This window comes from Salmo salar, chromosome 01 (genome assembly GCF_965601325.2).
Source record: "Salmo salar chromosome 01, fSalSal1, whole genome shotgun sequence".
Lineage (NCBI taxonomy): Eukaryota > Metazoa > Chordata > Actinopteri > Salmoniformes > Salmonidae > Salmo > Salmo salar.
This window is the reverse complement of record NC_138291.1, coordinates 20,590,323-20,613,477: the sequence shown is the minus strand read 5'-3', so window position 1 is coordinate 20,613,477 and position 23,155 is coordinate 20,590,323. Positions and strand designations below refer to the sequence as shown.

The window sequence follows — 23,155 nt, the reverse complement described above, 5'->3', positions numbered from 1 at the left end:
GAAATTAGATTAATTTCAACCAAAAAAAATGAAACTTTTTATTGATGTAACGATTTTATGATGCGTGTCCGTTAGGAGTGTATGACCAAGGCTCATACAAAACTTCCAATAAAGCAAACTGTCCATGCTGTCACGGTTGTCGTAGGAATGAGAGGACCAAGGTGCAGCGTGTGTGTCTTTCCACATTTTTATTTACACAGTGAAACTATGCAATACATAAATAAACTGAAAGACAAAAACAACAAACCGTGACGCAGAGGTGAAACATACACAACTCAAAATTAATCTCCCACAAACCCAGGTGGAAAAAAACCCTACTTAAGTATGATCTCCAATTAGAGACAATGAGGACCAGCTGCCTCTAATTGGAGATCATCCCAAACAAAACCAACATAGAAATACAAAACTAGAACATGAACATAGAAATACAAAACATAGAAAAACACCCCCGTCACGCCCTGACCTACTCTACCATAGAAAATAACATCTTACTATGGTCATGACATGACACATGCAGAGTAGTATATAAACGTGTATAGAGGATAACATCTGATTATTGTCACACATAGACCACCAATGTCATTGAACTGAAATGGCCTTCTTTCAGCCAATAGTAGATGAAAAAGTCCTTCAACTGTTAGAAAAGGCTGCGCTCAGTGAGACTACTATTGTTGGTTAACCCTAATCCTTCTGGGTAGCTATATATCACAACAAGTTGCCTTCATATGTCAATCGTATCAGAGGTACAGTGACATCAGTCTAAAAAGGGTGGATATTACTGGATACTATATTTAGCAAAGTCATGTCCTCCATGTAGGCCGTTTGTGTCTAAACTACACCAAAAGAAAAATGGCTGACATGCATCTTCCCCCTCACAGCCGATCGTGGTGGTTGATCCTAGGGAAAGGCCTTGTGGCTGTTTGTCCCTCCATAACCACATGCATAGCCACTGAACAAATGGCTATTCATGAAGCGAAACCAAATCAAACTCCAGGCTCTTTGCCCTGCAGCTGGTTTGAGTTTTGATATAGTAATGAAGGGTCTTATGTGTGAGTGACAAGTTCTGAACCACTTTAATTGCCCTCTGCTATTCTGTTGGTCTTCAAATATGCTATTCAAGGTTGGGTTGGGAGGGAATAAACATTTTTTTAAAGTACCGCCAGTCTCAGATATAATGTCCTTCGCTCCCCTGCTGTTTAAATGAGAGGATTTTTACAAGCATGTTGGCTCGCTTGTTGTTGAATATGTTAAATTCGCACATGCCTATCTGTGACCAAAAAGTAATTTAATGCCAAAGAGACTACAGAACATGAGTAGAAATGTACACAAAGTATGTTTCGGCTCCTCTTCAACATGTATCAACAATAGTTCCTTGTCACAGTAAGTCTCAATTTGGTGCTTGAAATGTCTTGTGACGCTTTGTTCTATTACACTGTGCTTTAACTGTCAGGTTAGACATGTTTACATTTGAAGTTAAATCACTGGTTTGTGACTCACATACATCAACTGGCTGTGATTACAGGGCTACATGTTTGTTGCCAAGTTTTCTCTCTTCCTCTCTATCCCTCTCTCTCAGAGATTAAATATGGTTGTCTGTGTAATTCCTCTTGGCTGTTCAGTTGTCCTTGGACAATCCCCTGGCCACCCTTAACACCGCTACTCTCTGATGAGAGAAGACAACACCCAAAATCTATCTCTTTTAGAGAGATGCAGGAAATCTTAGGTTGGATATCAACCAGACACCCTTCACTAAGATCCTTGGCTGTGTCAAATTGAGGCCTCTATTAGTAAAGCTTGTGTGCTGTGCCAAAGTCTTAATGCATTTATTTTACATTTGAGTCATGTAGCAGACACTCTTATGCAGAGCAACTTACAGGAGCAATTAGGGTCAAGTGCCTCGCTCAAGGGCACAACGACAGATCTTTCACTTAGCCTATTTGGGGATTCAAACCAGTGACCTTTCAGTTACTGGCCCAATGCTCTTAAGCGCTAGGCTACCTGTCTACCTATAGTGTAGTAAGTGGATGTGGTGCTATATCCTCTATTGCACAAGATCATCATCATGTCTTTTATTGCTGATTAGTGCAGCTTGGCTCAACGTTTGCTTGCTTTGACTGTTGCTTTGTCTGTTTATTAAGCAAATATGTCACTGAACCTAAAAGTTACTGTTCAGTGAGTAATTGGAGTTCATATTTCATTTGTCTAACCTTGCTGCTTCTTGCTATTAGTTCTGAGTTATGATTAATCCTAATCTGGTGATACTGTGCTGTGTCCATGATCTTTTCTCTTCCAGGTACCTGCACTTCAACAACATCGAGTCCTTAGAACCGGAATCCTTCACCCACCTCCCAAAGCTTGAACGCCTGTAAGTCCACTATCTTCACCTTTCACTCTATTATACCAAGTGGCATTCTTTCTCTACGCTTCTCATTTTTCTAAATGATGGAGTGATGCATCTTAAACAAACAATAGGACAACTCTCCAAATTATATAATGATTTGTTGTGGCATGTACATGCTTGTCACCATCAGTCTTCTACCTGAGCTGACTTATTTCAGAGGGCACTGAGTGTAGAACAGACTTTACATGCTGAACAGACGTATACAGAACAGAACAGACGTATACAGAACAGAACAGACGTATACAGAACAGAACAGACGTATACAGAACAGAACAGACGTATACAGAACAGAACAGACGTATACAGAACAGAAAAGACATATACAGAACAGACGTATACATGCTGGTAAATATACTTTAAACCCCATGAAATAGACTACATAATGTACTGGGAATAGAATGCACTGTTCCCAATTGACAGAGCCCCATGTGTTTAGCATGAAGCTGGACTTTAAGTGGGGCTTTTCAAAGCAGTACAACCGTTGGATGACCTTTCAATGTTCTGAGATGCCTTCGTCCTACATCAGCACAGCTAATCTCCTCAACAAGTCTCTTGAGGTCTATTGGGCCATTTTTAAAGCTGTTTGTCTGTTACGGGTAAATAGCGATGAGGACAGACTGGACATGGATAAATGTGCCCAGCGCATGTGCTTGGCTGTATTTTCCCAGAGCCCTCACTCTGACATCTGTCTGGTGCTCCTCCCAACCGTTGAAACTCAGATTCCTGACATGTGGTCAGGAAAAACTCAGGGCCCTTCTCATAGGTATTCTGAAAGGGCCCACAACCTGTTACGACTTCAGAGGTCTGTGTGCGTGTGTGTTCTCCACCGATCCATCAGTAGGACAGAAGTTGAGAGCCCAGGTCAGATGATTACCCTACAGGGCCAGAGGGTCCACTGATAACACCTGTGCCGTGTGTCTGGAGAGATATCAACTCTCATGACACAACATAAGGGGGATCTGCGAGAAATAAAGGAACACTATGAGGGGACAAATTAAATAAAACAACTGTATTATTGAAGTAGCAGTAGATTCAATGGATGAATAGAGTGAGTGTTGACATTCAGTGAACTCTTGCAACCCCACTGGACGTGGACCTTCTGCCATATGGATGGCTGACCGGCCGGCTGGCCTCTGTTTTCACGCTTTCACGCCAGAGCTGAATTCCTCCTTCTCTCCGTGTTTATTGGCTACACCTGGAATCCTGCCACACACGTTCCCAACCCTCCCCAGAGAGGGAGAGGAGCCGCCTGCACACGGATGGAAAAGGGGAAGGAATTCCCAGGTGCACTGATTCTGGAATGTTTGTAGGGGAAGATCTCCATGAAAACGGATTGCCCAGTCTCGCTAGTTCGTGGACAAGAGAAGTCTGGAAGATGTATCTATCTCCTGTGGATTGAAGAGAAGAATAAGAAGGAAAACGTCTTGTTGTTTCTTTTGATTTATGGTGATTGCTAACAAATATGGAGGTTTGTTGGCGTTGTTTGGGGAAAATGTTTCCATAAACATAGCTTTATATATTAATTTATCTGTCATCGGTTTTCAATGAAGGAATCCAGAATCTAATCTTCCTGTAAGATCGTTGAATGGTTGTGAAGGAAGGGGCCATGGACGGGAGCCTTGATCATGTCATGTGTGGTAAACTGATCATATTTCTTAACCCAGATCAAAATAATGATGATATAAAATTGTCAAATGACCATCTTCCAAAAAACATATGGCTCCCAATATGAGCCTGCAGGCCTACATCAAAGGGACTGATGCTGTAAGTAATGTCTAGAATGAATGTCAAAGTAGTAAGCTCAAGTAATCCATAGTAAATATACACATTCCTCATGAGTCACTAACCTTATGTGCTTGTTGACACTGTGACATGCTGTAGCTATAGGCATGATGCATAGAGTTCAATCCCTTTAGAGGTCAACCCCTGTCAACCTACTCAACAGTCTGTCAGATGTACACATTACACACAGCATGAAGTCTATAATTATCTATGACTTTATCTGATTATCTGTGTCTTTCTCTCTCTCTTTGTCTCCTGCAGGTTTTTGCACAACAACAGAATTACCCATCTCGTGCTGGGGACCTTCTCCCATCTCCAGTCCATGAAGAGACTGTAAGTTCACTGACAACGTGCATGCACAGGGCAGCTATTGTGTTGTCTGAGAATGCTTATCCACCAACATTTGACTTCCATTACACAGAGGTGTCAGGGGGGAGAATACGAACCGTGTTTCGACAGTACACAACTCTGTCTAGGCCCCTCAAATTCAAATCTGGACCACGAAGCCAATTCCATAGCTTTTTTTTCCTTCCCCTCTAATCATGTGCTGATTTACATCTATGACACCAGTTGGGTGCAATTAATTATCAAGCAGAACAGAAAAACATCGGTACTTCGGACCTCCCAAGGTAAGATTTGAACATCCCTGGCTTTGGCTGTGAGAGAGACAAGCCCTGCCTGTCTGTGTACAGCAGACAGGCAGTACATTAGGATCAGCGGACAGACAGTACATTAGGATCAGCGGACAGGCAGTACATTAGGATCAGCGGACAGGCAGTACATTAGGATCAGCGGACAGGCAGTACATTAGGATCAGCGGACAGACAGTACATTAGGATCAGCGGACAGACAGTACATTAGGATCAGCGGACAGACAATACATTAGGATCAGCGGACAGACAGTACATTAGGATCAGCGGATAGACAGTACATTAGGATCAGCGGAAGGCAGTACATTAGAATCAGCAGACAGGCAGTACATTAGGATCAGAGTTTTACCTTCCCCTATTATTTTCTTCCTTTTCAACATCTCACTCTGAAAAAAACTTCCAAGATGTGTTGGACCCAGAACCAGTATGCTGTGGTTGAGAGGTACAGTAGACAGACAACTGGCAACGTGGGAGGAACGGGATTCAAAAAAAATATTTCCCTCTGATTATTACGGTACGCAGATTTGGATGATGTTCAGAGTGGGATCAGATTAAATGAGGATATTACTGTCTCCTGGAATGTACAAAACTCTCTGAAACCTGAAGAGACCAGTAGAAGAAAGGATAAATAGAAAGTTAAGTGCCAGCCAATCTGTACTCTGGAGCAGACAGACAGTTTCCCACAGCAGGAGAGGAGTTCTCCCAAAAAGGCCATGCTGAGTCAGTGTTTGGACTGAGCTGGGCATAGCTGTGTGGCATAGCTGTGTGGCATAGCTGTGTGTGTGTGTGTGTGTGCGTGTGTGTGCGTGCGTGCGTGTTTTGCCAGTCTCAGTCCACACTGGTAGGCTGCCAGAAAGGATTTACTCTACCGCCCAGACAGACTCATCCCACTACTGACTCCAGACAAACTCAGCCTACTACCGCCCAGACAGACTCATCCCACTACTGACTACAGACAGACTCAGCCCACTACCACCCAGACAGACTCATCCCACTACTGACTACAGACAGACTCAGCCCACTACCGCCCAGACAGACTCATCCCACTACTGACTACAGACAGACTCAGCCCACTACCACCCAGACAGACTCATCCCACTACTGACTACAGACAGACTCAGCCCACTACCACCCAGACAGACTCATCCCACTACTGACTACAGACAGACTCAGCCCACTACCACCCAGACAGACTCATCCCACTACTGACTACAGACAGACTCAGCCCACTACCACCCAGACAGACTCATCCCACTACTGACTACAGACAGACTCAGCCCACTACCACCCAGACAGACTCATCCCACTACTGACTACAGACAGACTCAGCCCACTACCACCCAGACAGACTCATCCCACTACTGACTACAGACAGACTCAGCCCACTACCACCCAGACAGACTCATCCCACTACTGACTACAGACAGACTCAGCCCACTACCACCCAGACAGACTCATCCCACTACTGACTACAGACAGACTCAGCCCACTACCACCCAGACAGACTCATCCCACTACTGACTACAGACAGACTCAGCCCACTACCACCCAGACAGACTCATCCCACTACTGACTACAGACAGACTCAGACTCCAGACAGACTCAGTCCACTACTGACTCCAGACAGACTCAGCCCACTACCACCCAGACAGACTCATCCCACTACTGACTACAGACAGACTCAGACTCCAGACAGACTCAGTCCACTACTGACTCCAGACAGACTCAGCCCACTACCACCCAGACAGACTCAGTCCACTACTGACTCCAGACAGACTCAGCCCACTACCACCCAGACAGACTCATCCCACTACTGACTCCAGACAGACTCAGCTGACTACCGCACAGACAGACTCATCCCACTACCTACTCCAGACAAACTCAGACTCCAGACAGACTCAGCCCACTACTGACTCCAGACAGACTCAGCCCACTGCTGACTCCAGACAGACTCAGCCCACTACTGACTCCAGACAGACTCAGCCCACTACTGACTCCAGTCAGACAGCCCACTACTGACTAAAGACAGACTCAGTCCACTTCTGACTCCAGTCAGACAGCCCACTACTGACTCCAGTCAGACAGCCCACTACTGACTCCAGTCACATAGCCCACTACTGACTCCAGTCACATAGCCCACTACTGACTCCAGTCACATAGCCCTCTACTGACTCCAGTCAGACAGCCCTCTACTGACTCCAGTCACATAGCCCACTACTGACTCCAGACAGACAGCCCACTGCTGACTCCAGACAGACTCAGCCCACTACTGACTCCAGACAGACAGCCCACTGCTGACTCCAGACAGACTCAGCCCACTGCTGACTCCAGTCAGACTCAGCCCACTACTGACTCCAGTCAGACTCAGCCCACTGCTGACTCCAGTCAGACTCAGCCCACTACTGACTCCAGACAGACAGCCCACTGCTGACTCCAGACAGACAGCCCACTGCTGACTCCAGACAGACTCAGCCCACTGCTGACTCCAGTCAGACTCAGCCCACTGCTGACTCCAGTCAGACTCAGCCCACTACTGACTCCAGACAGACTCAGCCCACTACTGACTCCAGACAGACTCAGCCCACTACTGACTGCAGACTGATTCAGCCCACTACTGACTCCAGACAGACTCAGCCCACTACTGACTCCAGACACACTCAGCCCACTGCTGACTCCAGACAGACTCAGCCCACTACTGACTCCAGACAGACTCAGCCCACTACTGACTCCAGACAGACTCAGCCCACTACTGACTCCAGACAGACTCAGCCCACTACTGACTGCAGACTGATTCAGCCCACTACTGACTCCAGACAGACTCAGCCCACTACTGACTCCAGTCAGACTCAGCCCATTACTGACACCAGTCAAAATGTTTACCCATACTATTTACCCATGCAACTATAATAAAACAGGACTGCTAGTAGTGTGATCTGTATTGTGTGATGTACAGTTAGAAGTCCTGTATTGGTGTTTGATATTACATTGTTGTCTACTGTACAGTACAGAAAATACTGTATTTATGAGAGGTTGAGTTATACTGAGGAAGAGTATAATGTATACAATCTCACAGCTTTGTGCAGGTGCAGGATACACAGACATCGGCAACTGACAAACAGGTCATTAAAAACAGCTAAAACGCTATATTTAGAGCACTACTATAAACAGGCATGAGATGGTCAGTAATACTGTAATCTATCCCACCCCCCTCTCTCTCTCATGTTCTCTCTCTCTTCCCCTCACTCTCATTCTCTCTCTCTGTCATGTTCTCTCTCTCTTCCCCTCACTCCCACCCCTCTCTCTCTCGCTCTCTCTCTCTCTCTCACATTCTCTCTCTCTTCCCCTCACTCTCACTTTCTCATAAACTTTCTCTATCTCCTCCCCTCTCTCTCTCTCTCTCTCTCTCTCTCATGCTCTCTCTCTATTTCTCTCTCCCTCTCTCTTCCTCTCACGGTCTCTCTATTTCTCTCTCATCCTCACTCTCGCTCTCACTCTGTGTACAGGCGTCTGGACTCTAACACTCTGAACTGTGACTGTGAGCTGCTGTGGCTGGCTGACCTGTTGAAGCAGTATGCTGAGTCAGGCAACGCCCAGGCTGCTGCCACCTGTGACTACCCCAGACGGCTGCAGGGGCGATCTGTGGCCACACTCACCGCTGAGGAGCTCAACTGTGGTGAGGACACACACACACAGGCGCATGTGCTTACACACACACACACACACACACACACACACACACACACACACACACACACTACGCACACACACACACACACACACACACACACACACACACACACACACACACACACACTCATGCTCACTTAGTAGGTTGGCATTTGTCATGAATCTTGTTCTGGAGGCAGCTCTGCAGAGTGGTTACCAAGCTGCCACAGCCACAAAGTCACATCAATCTGATTTTAACCTTAACCTTAACCCTAACCTTAACTCCGCTGCTAACCCTATTGCCTGAACTCAACCTTAAATTAAGACCAAAAAGCCAATTTTTGTTCTCATAAATTTTTACCATATAGCCAATTTTGACTTTGCAGCGGACCTATCTATCAGAAATTGCACAGTTCTGCCTCTAGGGTTAGATTCATGACAATAAACGTCAACCTGTGCTCACTTAGTCCAGACTATTTTAACTGTGGCAAAAACAGTAGCTCACACTCCGAGGCCTGTGTAAACACACATATACCTTCTTTCACATACCATCCACTTCACTGAAACCCCAACTCACTAGCCACATAAAGCCTTACCTGTCCCTTTAGCTGTTGACGGGATTTCTCCAGGTGGGTCTCTGTGTCTGTCTGTCTCTGTGTCAGTCTGTCGCTCTCTCTCTCCATCTTTCTGTCTGTCTGTGTCCTGTCTGCATTGTCTCTACTGGGGATGGTCTGTGTTCTCCAGCCAGCTGTTGTATCACCACGGCCCCAGCAGATGCGGTCCTGGGCTGGGTAGCATGCCACTGCTCTGCCACTGCTCTGAGCCCCAGAACCCAGCCTGCCTCCTGCAGCCAGCAAATAAAACATGTATTTGTCACGTGCGCTGAAACAGGTGTAGACTTTATCGTGAAATGCTTACTTACAAGCCCTTTCACAACAATGCGGAGTAAAAAAATAATACAAATAAAAATAATAACACATAAGAAAAATACACAAGAATTAAGTATCTGCTGATGGATGGACGGGTGGAGTGGAGATTGGATCAAGCACCTGTCTGACTGTATGGGTTTGGGAAGAGGTGGGTGAACTGAGAAAGTGATTTGAGTATGTGAGGCACAGGAAGTTGGTGGCACGCTAATTGGGGAGGACGGGCTCGTGGTAATGGCTGGAGCGGAATAGGTGGAATGGTATCAAATACATCAAACACTACTTAGAGGAGGAAGGGGAGGACCATCCTCCTTAGTGAATTTCATAAAAGTAAAAATAGTGAAACATTAAAAAAGTTATCCTTTTTAGATAAAACTGTACAAAATGTATTCACATGTCACCAAAATAATTGATTAAAACACTATTTTGCAAAGAAGATCTACAGTAGCCTCTACAGCATTCTGTAGGATAACACCATGGTGTAGCCGGAGGACAGCTGGCTTCCGTCCTCCTCTGGGTACATTGACTTCAATACAAAACCTAGGAGGCTATTGGTTCTTACCCCCTTCCATAGCCTTACACAGTAATTATGACAACTTCCAGAAGGACATCCTCCAACCTATCAGAGCTCTTGCAGCATGAACTGACATGTTGTCCACTCAAGCAAAGGATCAGAGAATGAATCTAGTACTGAAAGCATAAGCTACAGCTAGCTAGCACTGCAGTGCATAACATGTGGTGAGTAGTTGACTCAAAGAGAGAGAAAGAAAACAGTTGAACAATTTTGAACCAATTAATTTCTTCAGAAATGGAGGAGCAAGAGAGAGAGCTATATATATATATTTTTTTCACTTTCACTTACTTAGCTAGCAAATGTAGCTAGCTAGTTTAGCCCACTCAAACTCTCAGCTCAAACAGAAGAATGCTATGTTAGCTAGCTGGCTAAGACTATCCAACACTGGAACTCTTCCATGTCAAGGTAAGCTTTTGGTTTTATTAATTTATTGCCACCGGTGCCCGCTGGTGTAACTGCTAAACTGCTTACTATGCTGTACTGCATGATTGTAGTGGGTTTACTAATGTGTTAGTTCTATTAGCCAGCAGCATATCACCCTGCATCCCACTGCTGACTTTCTTATGAAGCTAAGCAGCGTTGGTACTGGTCAGTCCCTCAATGGGAGACCAGATGTTGCTGGAAGTGGTGTTGTAGGGACAATAGGAGACACGTTTTCCTCTGGTCTAACACAATCTCCCAGGGCAGTGATTGGGGACATTGCCCTTGGTAGGGTGCTGTCTGTTAAATGGGTGTCCTGACTCTCTGTGGTCACTCAAGATCCCATGGCACTTACTGTAAGAGTAGGGGTGTTAACCCTGGTGTCCTGGCTAAATTCCCAATCTGACCATCACCACCTAATCATCCCCAGCTTCCAATTGGCTCATTCATCCCCCTCCCCTGTAACTATTCCCCAGGTTGTTGCTGTAAATGAGAATGTGTTCTCAGACAACTTACCTGAAAAAATAAGGGTAAAATTATAGTTGATGATGTTACTTTAGCTAATATGGTGACAATGATCTAGGCAGTTTTTTTTCTTGCATGGTCACAGATAGCTAATGTGTTGTGTATTGAAGTCTACAAGCGAAAGGAAAAGGTGAGCGGAGGAGAGCTCATAGATGTGAGAAGGAATACAACAAGCTGTTTATACACTACTGTTCAAAAGTTTGTGGTCACTTAAAAATGTTCTTGTTTTTTCCACGTTGTGTTAGCTAATCCAAGTTTATCGTTTTAAAACGCTAATTGATCATTAGAAAACCCTTTTGAAATTATGTTAGCACAGCTGAAAACTGTTGTGCTATTTAAAGAAGAAATAAAACAAACTGGCCTTCTTTAGACTAGTTAAGTATGTGGAGCATCAGCAATTGTGGGTTCGATTACAGGCTCAAAATGGCCAGAAACAAAGACCTTTCTTATGAAACTCGTCGGTCTATTCTTGTTCTAAGAAATGAAGGCTATTCCATGCGAGAAATTGTCAAGAAACTGACGATCTCATACAACACTGTGTACTACTCCCTTCTCAAAACAGTGCAAACTGGCGCTAACCAGAATAGAAAAAGGAGTGGGAGGCCATGGTGCACAACTGAGCAAGAGGACAAGTACATTAGAGTGTCTAGTTTGAGAAACAGACGCCTCACAAGTCCTCAACTGGCAGCTTCATTAAATACTACTCACAAAACACCAGTCTCAACATCAACAGTGAAGAGGCGACTCCGGAATGCTGGCCTTCTAGGCAGAGTTGCAAAGAAAAAGCCTTACCTCAGACTGGCCAATAAAAATAAAAGATTAAGATGGGCAAAAGGACACAGACACTGGACAGAGGCCAGTGTCTCTGCCTAGAAAGGAACTCTGCCTAGTAAGATGGCGCCGGAGCAGAAGGCAGGCATTTTACGTGCCCCCAACCAATTGTTTTTTTGTTTGTTTATCTGCGTTGTTTAAAAAAAATGTTTTACTCTTTTTGTACATAATGTTGCCGCTACTGTCTCTTATGACCGAAAATAACTTCTAGACATAAGGACTGCGATTACTCGCCACAGACTAGCAGAATCCTTTTTCGTCTTTCATGACTCTGACAAGCCCGAGGCGGACGATATACGGCTCCCTCGGGAACAGGCCCCATCCCCAGTGATCTGTGTAAAGAGGAGGCGGAGAAAGAGAGGCCGGAGAGCGGGCTGCCTTCTGAGAAGTCGGATGCGATCGAATAAACCCCCACTTCCCTCAATTCTGCTTGCAAACATGCAATCTTGGGACAATAAAATGGACGAGTTACTGGCAAGATTAAACTACCAATGGGACATTAAAAACTGTAACATCGGGACATTAAAAATGAGACATTAAAAACTGTAACGTTGTTCAGCCACAGAGACTTGGCTGAAGACGACAATATCACCATACAGCTGGCTGGTTATACAATGTACCGGCAGGATAGAACAGCGGCGTCTGGTAAGACAAGGGGCGGTGGTCTATGTATTTTTGTAAACAACAGCTGGTGCATGATATCTAAGGAAGTCTCAAGCTATTGCTCGCCTGAGGTAGAGTTTCTCATAATAAGGTGCAGACAACACTACCTACCGAGAGAGTTTTCATCTATATTCTTTGTAGCTGTTTACATGGCACCACAGTCAGAGGCTGGCACTAAGATAGCATTGAATGAGCTGTATTCCGCCATAAGCGGAATAAGAAAACACTCACCCAGAGGCGGCGCTCTTAGTAGCCGGGGACTTTAATGCAGGGAAACTTAAATCAGTTTTACCAAATTTCTATCAGCATGTTAAATGTGCAACCAGAGGGAAAATAATTCTGGACCACCTATACTCCACACACAGATATGAATACAAAGCTCTCCCTCGCCCTCCATTTGGCAAATCTTACCATAATTCCATAATTCCTCCTGATTCCTGCTTACAAGCTAAAATTAAAGCAGGAAGCACTAGTGACTAGAGCAATAAAAAAGTGTTCAGATGAAGCTGATGCTAAGTCACAGGACTGTTTTGCTAGCACAGACTGGAATATGTTCCGGGATTCCACCAATGGCATTGAGGAGTACACCACATCTGTCGTTGGCTTCATCAATAAGTGCATCGATGACGTCATCCCCACAGTGACCATACCTACATACCCCAACCAGAAGCCATGGACTACAGGCAGCATCTGCACTGAGCTAAAGGCTAGAGCTGCCGTTTTAGAGGAGTGTGACTCTAACCCAGAAGCTTATAAGAAATCCTGCTATGCCCTCCGACGAACCATCAAACAGGAAAAGCATCAATACAGGGCTAAGATCGAGTCGTACTACACCGGCTCTGATGCTCGTCGAATGTGGCAGGGCCTGCAAACCATTACAGACTACAAAGGGAAGCACAGCCGAGAGCTGCCCAGTGACACGAGCCTACCGGACGAGCTAAACTACTTCTATGCTCGCTTCAACGCAAGCAACACTGAAACATGCACGAGAGCACCAGCTGTACCGGAAGACTGTGTGATCGTGCTCTCCGCAGCCAATGTGAGTAAGACCTTTAGACAGGTCAACATTCACAAGGCTGCAGTGCCAGACGGATTACCAGGACGTGTACTGCGAGCATGCGCTGACCAACTGGCAAGTATCTTCACTGACATTTTCAACCTCTCCCTGTCCGAGTCTGTAATACCAACATGTTTTAACTTCTTGCGGATCAGTGGGACGCCATTTCGACAACTTCCGGTGAAATTGCAGAGCGCCAAATTTAAATTAAATTACTATAAATATTAAACTTTCATGAAATCACAAGTGCAATACATCAACATAAAGCTTAACTTGTTGTCAATCCAGCCGCCAAGTCAGATTTCAAAAAGGCTTTACGGCGAAAGCAAACCATGCGATTATCTGAGGACAGCGCCCAGCGCCCAGCACACAAATGCATAAAAAATCATTTTCAACCAGGGAGTTGTGACACGAAAGTCAGAAATAGCGATATAATATATGCCTTACCTTTGAAGATCTTCTTCTGTTTGCACTCCAAAAGGTCCCAGTTACATTACAAATGGTCCTTTTGTTCTTCTTTATAATCTTAAAAACTCAGTTTAGCTGGCGCACTTCTGTCAATAATCCATTTGGTTTCCCTCCTTCAAAATGCATACAAAATGAATCCCAAACGTTACCAATAAACTTATCCAAACAAGTTTTCCCCGTGGCTCAGTTGGTAGAGCATGGTGGGTGCAATGTCAGGGATGTGGGTTCGATTCCCACGGAGGGCCAGTACAACAAAAAAAAAAGTGCATGAAATGTATGTATTCACTACTGTAAGTCCCTCTGGATAAGAGCATCTGTTAAATGACTAAAATGTAAGTCAATCAATGTTTATAATCAAACCTTAGGTACCCTAATACACAAATAAACAATACAATTTAAGACAGAGAATTGTTATTGTCTTTACCGGAGAAAAATAACAAAGAACGCGCTCTCATTCACGCGCTTGAAAACACTACAGCCAAAATGGGAGCCACCTAGAAAAACTACAATTTCTGGCTCATTTTTCCAAAAACCAGCCTGAAACTCTTTCTAAAGACTGTTGACATCTAGTGGAAGCCCTAGGAACTGCAATCGGGCACGATTTCACCCTATTATAAAAGTGCCAGCCATTGAAATCAGTGGTAGGATGAAATATTCTTTTTTTGGGATGGTTTGTCCTCAGGGTTTCGCCTGCCATTTCAGTTCTGTTATACTCACAGACATTATTCTAACAGTTTTAGAAACTTAAGAGTGTTTTCTATCCAAATCAACCAATTGATTTGCATATGCATATCTTAGCTTCTGGGCTTGAGTAGAAGGCAGTTTACTTTGGGCACACTTTTCATCCGGACGTCAAAATACTGCCCCCTATCCCAAAGAAGTTAAGCAGACCACCATAGTGCCTGTGCCCAAGAACACTAAGGTAATGATTGTGGTCTAAAGGAAAAAGAGAACCGAGCACGCCCCCATTCTCATTGATGGGGCTGCAGTGGAGCAGGTTGAGAGCTTCAAGTTCCTTGGTGTCCACATCACCAACGAACTATCATGGTCCAAACACACCAAGACAGTCATGAAGAGGGAACAACAAAACCTAATCCCCCTCAGGATATTGAAAACATTTGGCATGGGTTCTCAGATCCTCAAAAGGTTCTACAGCTGCACCATTGAGAGCATCCTGACTGGTTGCATCACTGCCTGGTATGACAAGTGCTCAGCCTCCGACCGTAAGGCGCTACAGAGGGTAGTGCGAACGGCCCAGTACATCACTGGGGCCAAGCTTCCTGCCATCCAGGACCTCTATACCAGGCGGTGTAAGAGGAAGGCCCTAAAAAATGGTCAAAGACTCCAACTACCTTAGTTATGGACTGTTCTCTCTGCTACCGCATGGCAAGCGGTACCGGAGAGCAAAGTCTAGGTCCAAGAGGCTTCTAAACAGCTTCTAACCCCAAGCCATAAGACTCCTGAACATCTAGTCAAATGGCTACCTAGATTATTTGTGTTGCCCCCCCCCCCCCTCCCCTCTCCACACCACTGCCACTCTCTGTTGTCATCTATGCATAGTCACTTTAATTAACCTACATGTTCATACTACCTAAAGTAACGGGTGCCCTCGCACATTGACTCTGTACTGGCACCCCCCTGTATATATAGTTATTTTTTACTGCTGCTCTTTAATTACTTGTTACTTTTATCTCTTATTCTTATCCATATTTTTTGAAACTGCACTGTTGGTTAGGGGCTCGTAAGTAAGCATTTCACTGTAAGGTCTACACCTGTTGTATTTAGCGCATGTGACTAATAACATTTGATTTGATTAGAAGGCCAGCATCCCAGAGTCACCTCTTCACTGTTGAGACTGGTATTTTGCAGGTACTATTTAATGAAGCTGCCACAGCTCACAGCTACAAAAGTCATTTACAACATAAACAATGTCTACACTGTATTTCTGATCAATTTAATGTTATTTTAATGGACAATAAATGTATTTTTCTTTAAAAAACAAGGATACTTCTAAGTGACCCTAAACTTTTAAACGGTAGTGTATGTGGCTATGAAAGTGATCAGGGTTGTATTCATTCTGCCGATTCTGTTGAAAAATGTTTCTTAAACCGAAGCAAACGGAACAAAACGGGGATAAACATACCTGAATTTGTCCAATAGAAACTCTTGTTTGCAACTGTTCGACTAATGATTACACCCTAGTGCAGCTAGATGCAGGCAAGAATGTACAAGGCGGTTTTGAATGTGTCACTGTCTGTCCATGTGTCACCTGTCTGTCAACTCAAATCTTTCTCCCAACCAGTTTGCACCTACGTTGTAAGCTTTCATTCACAGGCTAGGTTGTAGCAACCTCATGATGGGTATAGGGAAAAATGTAGTAGCCTAAACCTATTGATTTTACATTGAGCTGGGTGAATGGAATATGAATGACAGTCATCCAATATGCTGTAATAGAAATAAGGCCATGCTCATAAAATAAATAATCGTGCTCCCTCATCTTAAACGGCACCGGCCGCCACTTCGTTCCAGACATTATTATGAGCTGTCCTCCCCTCAGAAGCCTCCACTGGTGTGAGGGATGGATGGGTGAGGCTGGCAGAATGAAATAATGAACCCCATAAAACCCTCCTCCCCTCCCTCTCTCCCTTCCCTCTTCTCCCCTCCTCTCCTTCTCCTCTCCCCTGCTCTCTTTCTCTGCCTTCCTCTCCCCTCTTCATTCCTCCTCTCCTTTCCCTCCCCTCTCTTCCCTCTCTGCTCCTCTCTGCTGTAAACAATGGAACAAGCAGCTGTCAAAACAACAGGGCCTGTGGTTAAGTGCCACCTCCCTGCTGGCCTGGCTACCCACTCTCTTTCCTGTCCCTTCTCTGACCTGGGCCTATGAAGGAGACAGGAGCCAGGGCTGGGTTGCCATGTTTGGAGTTAAGGAAAACGAACAGTGTAATTAGTGCCCAGTGCTGATGTGGTCTTATGTGGTATAGTGGTGGGGGTGAGAAAGACAGTCTGAGGTTACTGCTTCCCATCGGTCTGGTTGGAGCTGCTGGTTGGCCTGCTATGCTGGTTGGTGGTGGAGGACCTGGAAGGCCCAGAGCAGACAGATTTATGTCTTGGCCTGTCCCATGTGCACGATGTGTGCATTAGGAGAGAGCGAAGAGATGCTGGACTGGAGGGCCTACTCTATGCTGTCTATTAAATGTGTCTTTCACATGTAGACAAATGGGCGTGTGTGTGCATGTGTGTGTGTGTGTGTGTGTTTAGATGGATGGAGTGAGACTGGCACCTAAAAGTGCCAGTCTGCAAGAGAGGTCAGAATCTCTCAGGAGGCAGCAGGCTGAGGTTCACCACCACCACCACCACCACCACCACGCTCCAGCACTCACAGGGACACTGCCTGCCTTATTCCTGGAGCAGTTGAACTATTTCCTCACAGGGACACTGCATGCCTTATTCCTGGAGCAGTTGAACTATTTCCTCACAGGGACACTGCCTGCCTTATTCCTGGAGCAGTTGAACTATTTCCTCACAGGGACACTGCCTGCCTTATTCCTGGAGCAGTTGAACTATTTCCTCACAGGGACACTACCTGCCTTATTCCTGGAGCAGTTGAACTATTTCCTCACAGGGACACTGCCTGCCTTATTCCTGGAGCAGTTGAACTATTTCCTCACAGGGACACTGCCTGCCTTATTCCTGGAGCAGTTGAACTATTTCCTCACAGGGACACTGCCTGCCTTATTCCTGGAGCAGTTGAACTATTTCCTCACAGGGACACTGCCTGCCTTATTCCTGGAGCAGTCAAACTATTTCCTCACAGGAGTTGATTTGTGTGTGTGGGTGTGCACACACACCCTTGTTTCCATCCCTGTTGCTAACCAGAGAGGCCCCTTCACCAGGCCCCTTATAATACATAATTAAGCAATTAGGCCCAAGGAGGTGTGGTATATGGCCAATATACCACGGCTAAGGTCTGTTCTTAAGTATGATTCAATGTGGAGTGCCTGGATACAGCCGCGATATATTGACCATATACCACAAACCCCAGAGGTGCCTTATTGCTATTATAAACTGGTTACCAGTGTAATTAGAACAGTAAAACATATTTTTTTTGTTACAGTCTGAAATAACTTGGCTTTCAGACAATCAGCATTCAGGATTCAAACCAGGTATGACAAAACATGTATTTTTACTGTTCTAATTACTTTGATAACCAATTTATAATAGCAATAAGGCACCTCGGGTGGTTGTGGTATATGGCCAATATACCACGGCTAAGGGCTTTATCCAGGCACTCTGCGTTGCGTTGTGCTTAACAACAGTCCTTGGTCGTGGTATATTGGCCATATACCACACCTCCTCAATGCCTTATTGCTTAAATAATATATGCCATTTAGCAGAGGCTTTTATCCAAAGCAACTTACAGTCATGCGTGCACACATTCCACGTATGGGTGGTCCCTGGAAATGAACTCACTACTCCGGAGCTATGCTCTACCAACTGAGCTACAAAGGACCCTTAACCAAGCCCCCTCACCAAGCCCCTTCACCAGGCCCACTCACCAAGCCCCCTCACCAGGCCCCCTCACCAAGCCCCCTCACCAAACCCCCTCACCAGGCTCCCACACCAAACCCCCTCACCAGGCTCCCACACCAAACCCCCTCACCAGGCCCCCTCAACAGGCCCCCTCACCAAGCCCCCTCACCAACCCCCCTCACCAGGCTCCCACACCAAACCCCCTCACCAGGCCCCCACACCAAACCCCCACACCAGGCTTCTCTACAGACCATTACACTGGCCTAGTTATATCAGTGTCCTCTCTACAGACCATTACTCTGGCCTAGTTATATCAGTGTCCTCTCTACAGACCATTACTCTGCCCTAGTTATATCAGTGTCCTCTCTACAGACCATTACACTGGCCTAGTTATATCAGACTGTCTGCTCTACAAACCATTACTCTGGCCTAGTTATATCAGTGTCCTCTCTACAGACCATTACTCTGCCCTAGTTATATCAGTGTCTTCTCTACAGACCATTACTATGGCCGAGTTATATCAGACTGTCTGCTCTACAAACCATTACTCTGGCCTAGTTATATCAGACTAACAGAGACATGACTCTTGTCCTGAAGGAAATGGTCCTGTATTTATGTGGCTGGTTGCTTTATTGTGTTCTCTTAAACCTGTCTTTATCCCATCCTCCTCTCATCCTCCTCCCTCTCTCCTGTGCAGAGTTGCCCAGGATCACGTCAGAGCCCCAGGATGTTGACGTGACGTCAGGGAACACGGTGTACTTCACCTGCAGGGCCGAGGGAAACCCCAAACCACAGATCATCTGGCTTATGAACAAGTAAGGCCCGCTCTCCAATGGTGACATCAACGTTGAAACAATGTGTCCTAGCTACTTTTTCCTACATTTAACATTTAGCCATTTAGTCAATTAGCAGACGCTCTAATCCAGAGAGATTTACAGGTGCAAGTATGGTTAAGTGCCTTGCTCAAGGGTACATCAACAGATTTTTCAACTAGTCAGCTCTGGGATTCGAACCAGCAACCGTTCGGTTACTGGTCCAACACTCTTAACTGCTAGGCTACCTGCTGCCACATATAAACATACTGTATGTATGCGATTATGTAATGTTATTTATGTATGTGTATATTTCCCCAGTAATGCCCTGAACATGCATGATGACTCACGTCTGAACCTGCTGGAGGACGGGACTCTGATGATCCAGGACACGCGGGAGACGGACCAGGGAGTGTACCAGTGCATGGCCAAGAACGTAGCTGGAGAGGTCAAGACTTCTCAGGTCACACTCAGATACTTCGGAGCCCCCTGTGAGTGGTCCCTCATATTATGTAATACATGTTTGAATATTTTTCATGGGTTTGAATATATACCGTAAATTCCGGACTATAAGCCGCAACATTTTTCCCACGCTTTGAACCTCGCGGCTTAAACAATGACGCGGCTAATATATGGATTTTTCCCGCTTTCAATTTTTTTTCTCCAAAAAAACACATTCTGTGACGTGCTCAGTTTTTTGGCGGCATGAAGCTTTCATTAGACCAATGAAATTGCCCAACGGGTTAAGGTCAAACAACTTTTTTGTTTACTGTTTAGATTAAATCGAGCGCTCTCAAACTTCCCATCATTCTGATTACGGTAGTCATTTTGTCACCCTCATCATGGCAAAGACAGAGAAATGCATATGATGCAGCTTTCAAGTTGAAGGCGATTGATCTGGCTGTTGGAAAAGGAAATAGAGCTGCTGCACGGGAGCTTGGTCTTAATGAGTCGATGATTTTTTTTTAGGGCTAGATGATATGGTTCTGTGTAGGGCCAGATTATATGGTTCCATTTAGGGCCAGATGATATGGTTCTCTTTAGGGCCAGATGATATGGTGCTGTGTAGGGCCAGATTATATGGTTCTGTGTAGGCCCAGATGATATGGTTCTGTATAGGGCCAGATGATATGGTTCTGTTTAGGGCCAGATGATATGGTTCTGTGTGGGGCCATATTATATGGTTCTGTGTAGAGCCAGATTATATGATTATGTGTAGGGCCAGATGTTATGGTTCTGTGTAGGGCCAGATTATATGATTATGTGTAGAGCCAGATTATATGATTATGTGTAGGGCCAGATGATATGGTTCTGTGTAGGGCCAGATTATATGGTTCTGTGTAGAGCCAGATTATATGATTATGTGTAGGGCCAGATGATATGGTTTTGTGTAGGGCCAGATTATATGATTATGTGTAGAGCCAGATTATATGATTATGTGTAGGGCCAGATTATATGGTTCTGTGTAGGGCCAGATGATATGAATCTGTGAAGGGCCAGATTATATGATTCTGTGTAGGGCCAGATGGTATGGTTCTGTGTAGGGCCAGATGATATGGTTCTGTGTAGGGCCAGATGATATGGTTCTGTGTAGAGACAGATTATATGATTATGTGTAGGGCCAGATGATATGGTTCTGTGTAGGGCCAGATGATATGGTTCTGTGTAGAGCCAGATTATATGATTATGTGTAGGGCCAGATGATATGGTTCTGTGTAGGACCAGATATTTTTCCTGGTCAGATCAAGTGGGCTGGAACAACTCAAGGCCTTATGTGGGAAAGAATAGGCTTCCTTAGTTTCCACCCATGTTATCACTTAGATACTTTGTCTCAATCTTCCTCTGTCTCTCCTTCTCTATCTCATCCCCTACCTTCCTCCCCCAGCGCGGCCCAGTTTTGTGATCCAGCCCCAGAATACAGAGGTGTTGGTGGGGGAGAGTATCACCCTGGAGTGTAGCGCTACAGGCCAGCCCCAGCCCCGGGTCTCCTGGACCAAGGGGGACCGCACACCCCTGCCTACCGATGCCCGTATCAACACCACCCCGTCTGGGGGGCTGTTCATCCAGAACGTGGTGCAGACAGACGGGGGGCAGTACACCTGCTTCGCCTCCAACAACCTGGACACCATCCACGCTACCGCTCACATCATTGTACAGGGTGAATGGCACTGTAGAGTCAGTATTTAGAGAGAGGCAGTTGCAAACATTTTGTTTGTAATCTTCTGTAGTTTCTTGACTTTACATGGACAATGGACAAACATGGACCAATATATTAAGCAATGATGCACAGTATAATTTGCTTTCAATGAAGAACCATATGTGTAAATGGTATTTTAATGGTACATATGTTTGAGTCTGCTAAGAATTGTCAGGTAAGCGTTTTTTGACATGAATCTTGTTCTCGAGGCAGCTTTGCAGACTGGTCACTAGCTAGCACAGCCACAAAGTAATTAAATCTGCTTTTAAACCTAGCCCTAACCTTAACCCTACCCTTAACCACACACCTAACCATAATGCCTAAACCTAACCTTAAATTAAGACCAAAAAGCACTTTTTTGTTTCCATAAATCTTTCCAATATAGCCAATTTTGACTTTGCTGCGGCCCTATCTAAGGGGAAATCGGTTCAGTTCTGCCTCCAGGACAAGACTTATGACAATAAATGTCAACCTGCTAAGAATTGCCCATATGTATACAACACACTGTTGAGAGAACATGATTTAACTTGTTGTTGTGCCTAACTCTCCTGCGGTTCCTGTTCCCCAGCGACCCCCCAGTTCACAGTGACCCCCCAGGACCAGTCAGTGTTGGAGGGTCACACAGTCGACTTCACCTGTGAGGCCAGCGGTTACCCCCAGCCCGTTATTGCCTGGACGCGGGGGGGCAGCCCTCTGCCCCAGGACCGCCGCCACCTGGTCCTCTCTACGGGTACGCTGAGGATCGCCCGCGTGGCGACCCACGATGAGGGCCAGTATGAGTGCCAGGCCGTCAGCCCGCTGGGCACGGTGCGCGCCGCCGTACAGCTTAACATCCAGCAGAGAGGTGAGACGGATCTCTACGCTATAGCCTAGCAGGATCCAGATGTTATGCCTGATGTATGAATATGGTATTCATCTGCATGCTGTTATGATTGACGTATGAATTCAAATGTTGTGTCTAGAGTAGTAATTATAGTACATTTTGTTTTAAGCACTTTTCGAAACATTCAAGGACACCTTGTCAATGCTGACCATTTTTAGAGAACGCCATCTGTGACGAGATAATTATACTGCATCATTGTGTAGGCTAGAAGGAAAAACATTTCAATGTGTTATTTTAAGGGCCTCTCCAAGCACTCCTAGGCTTTTTAAAAAGAGGGGAGTGGAGGGTAGTACAGATTGAAAGAGTGGGAGTGACAGTACACAACGTCTTGGGCTAATTTGTCGTTTACACTAGACTGCCTGCAATCAGAGAAATAATAATATAATAACATATGCCATTTAGCAGACGCTTTTATCCAAAGCAACTTAGTCATGCGTGCACACATTCCACGTATGGGTGGTCCCTCTCTCTCTCTCTCTCTCTCTCTCTCTCTCTCTCTCTCTCTCTCTCTCTCTCTCTCTCTCTCTCTCTCTCTCTCTCTCTCTCTCTCTCTCTCTCTCTCTCTCTCTCTCTCTCTCTCTCTTTCTCTGTCTCTGTCTCTGTCTCTCTGTCTCTGTCTCTCAGAAATGAAAGGCTTATAGCTGTAAGTAGAATGTTGAGCAGAGCGGGGCAGGAAAGCATGGCATTCTGTAATCCCAGATGACATCATGTTTTCCATGTAGTAATGGCTGTTAACATGCAGTACATGATACATAATGGCCTACAACACTGTA

General features: G+C 45.3%; 1 protein-coding gene across 2 annotated transcripts in view; it reads left to right on the top strand.

Moving 5' to 3' along the window:
- The window catches only part of LOC106572928 (peroxidasin), an 87,858-nt gene that overhangs the window by 42,123 nt on the left and 22,580 nt on the right, over positions 1 to 23,155 (top strand). For both annotated transcript variants that reach the window (XM_082970422.1, XM_014147549.3), the window contains 7 exons: positions 2,294 to 2,365; positions 4,445 to 4,516; positions 8,337 to 8,506; positions 19,188 to 19,305; positions 19,624 to 19,793; positions 21,188 to 21,460; positions 22,068 to 22,343. In XM_082970422.1, coding sequence (XP_082826548.1) covers positions 2,294 to 2,365; positions 4,445 to 4,516; positions 8,337 to 8,506; positions 19,188 to 19,305; positions 19,624 to 19,793; positions 21,188 to 21,460; positions 22,068 to 22,343 — 1,151 coding nt within the window. The remainder of the gene's footprint in view (positions 1 to 2,293; positions 2,366 to 4,444; positions 4,517 to 8,336; positions 8,507 to 19,187; positions 19,306 to 19,623; positions 19,794 to 21,187; positions 21,461 to 22,067; positions 22,344 to 23,155) is intronic.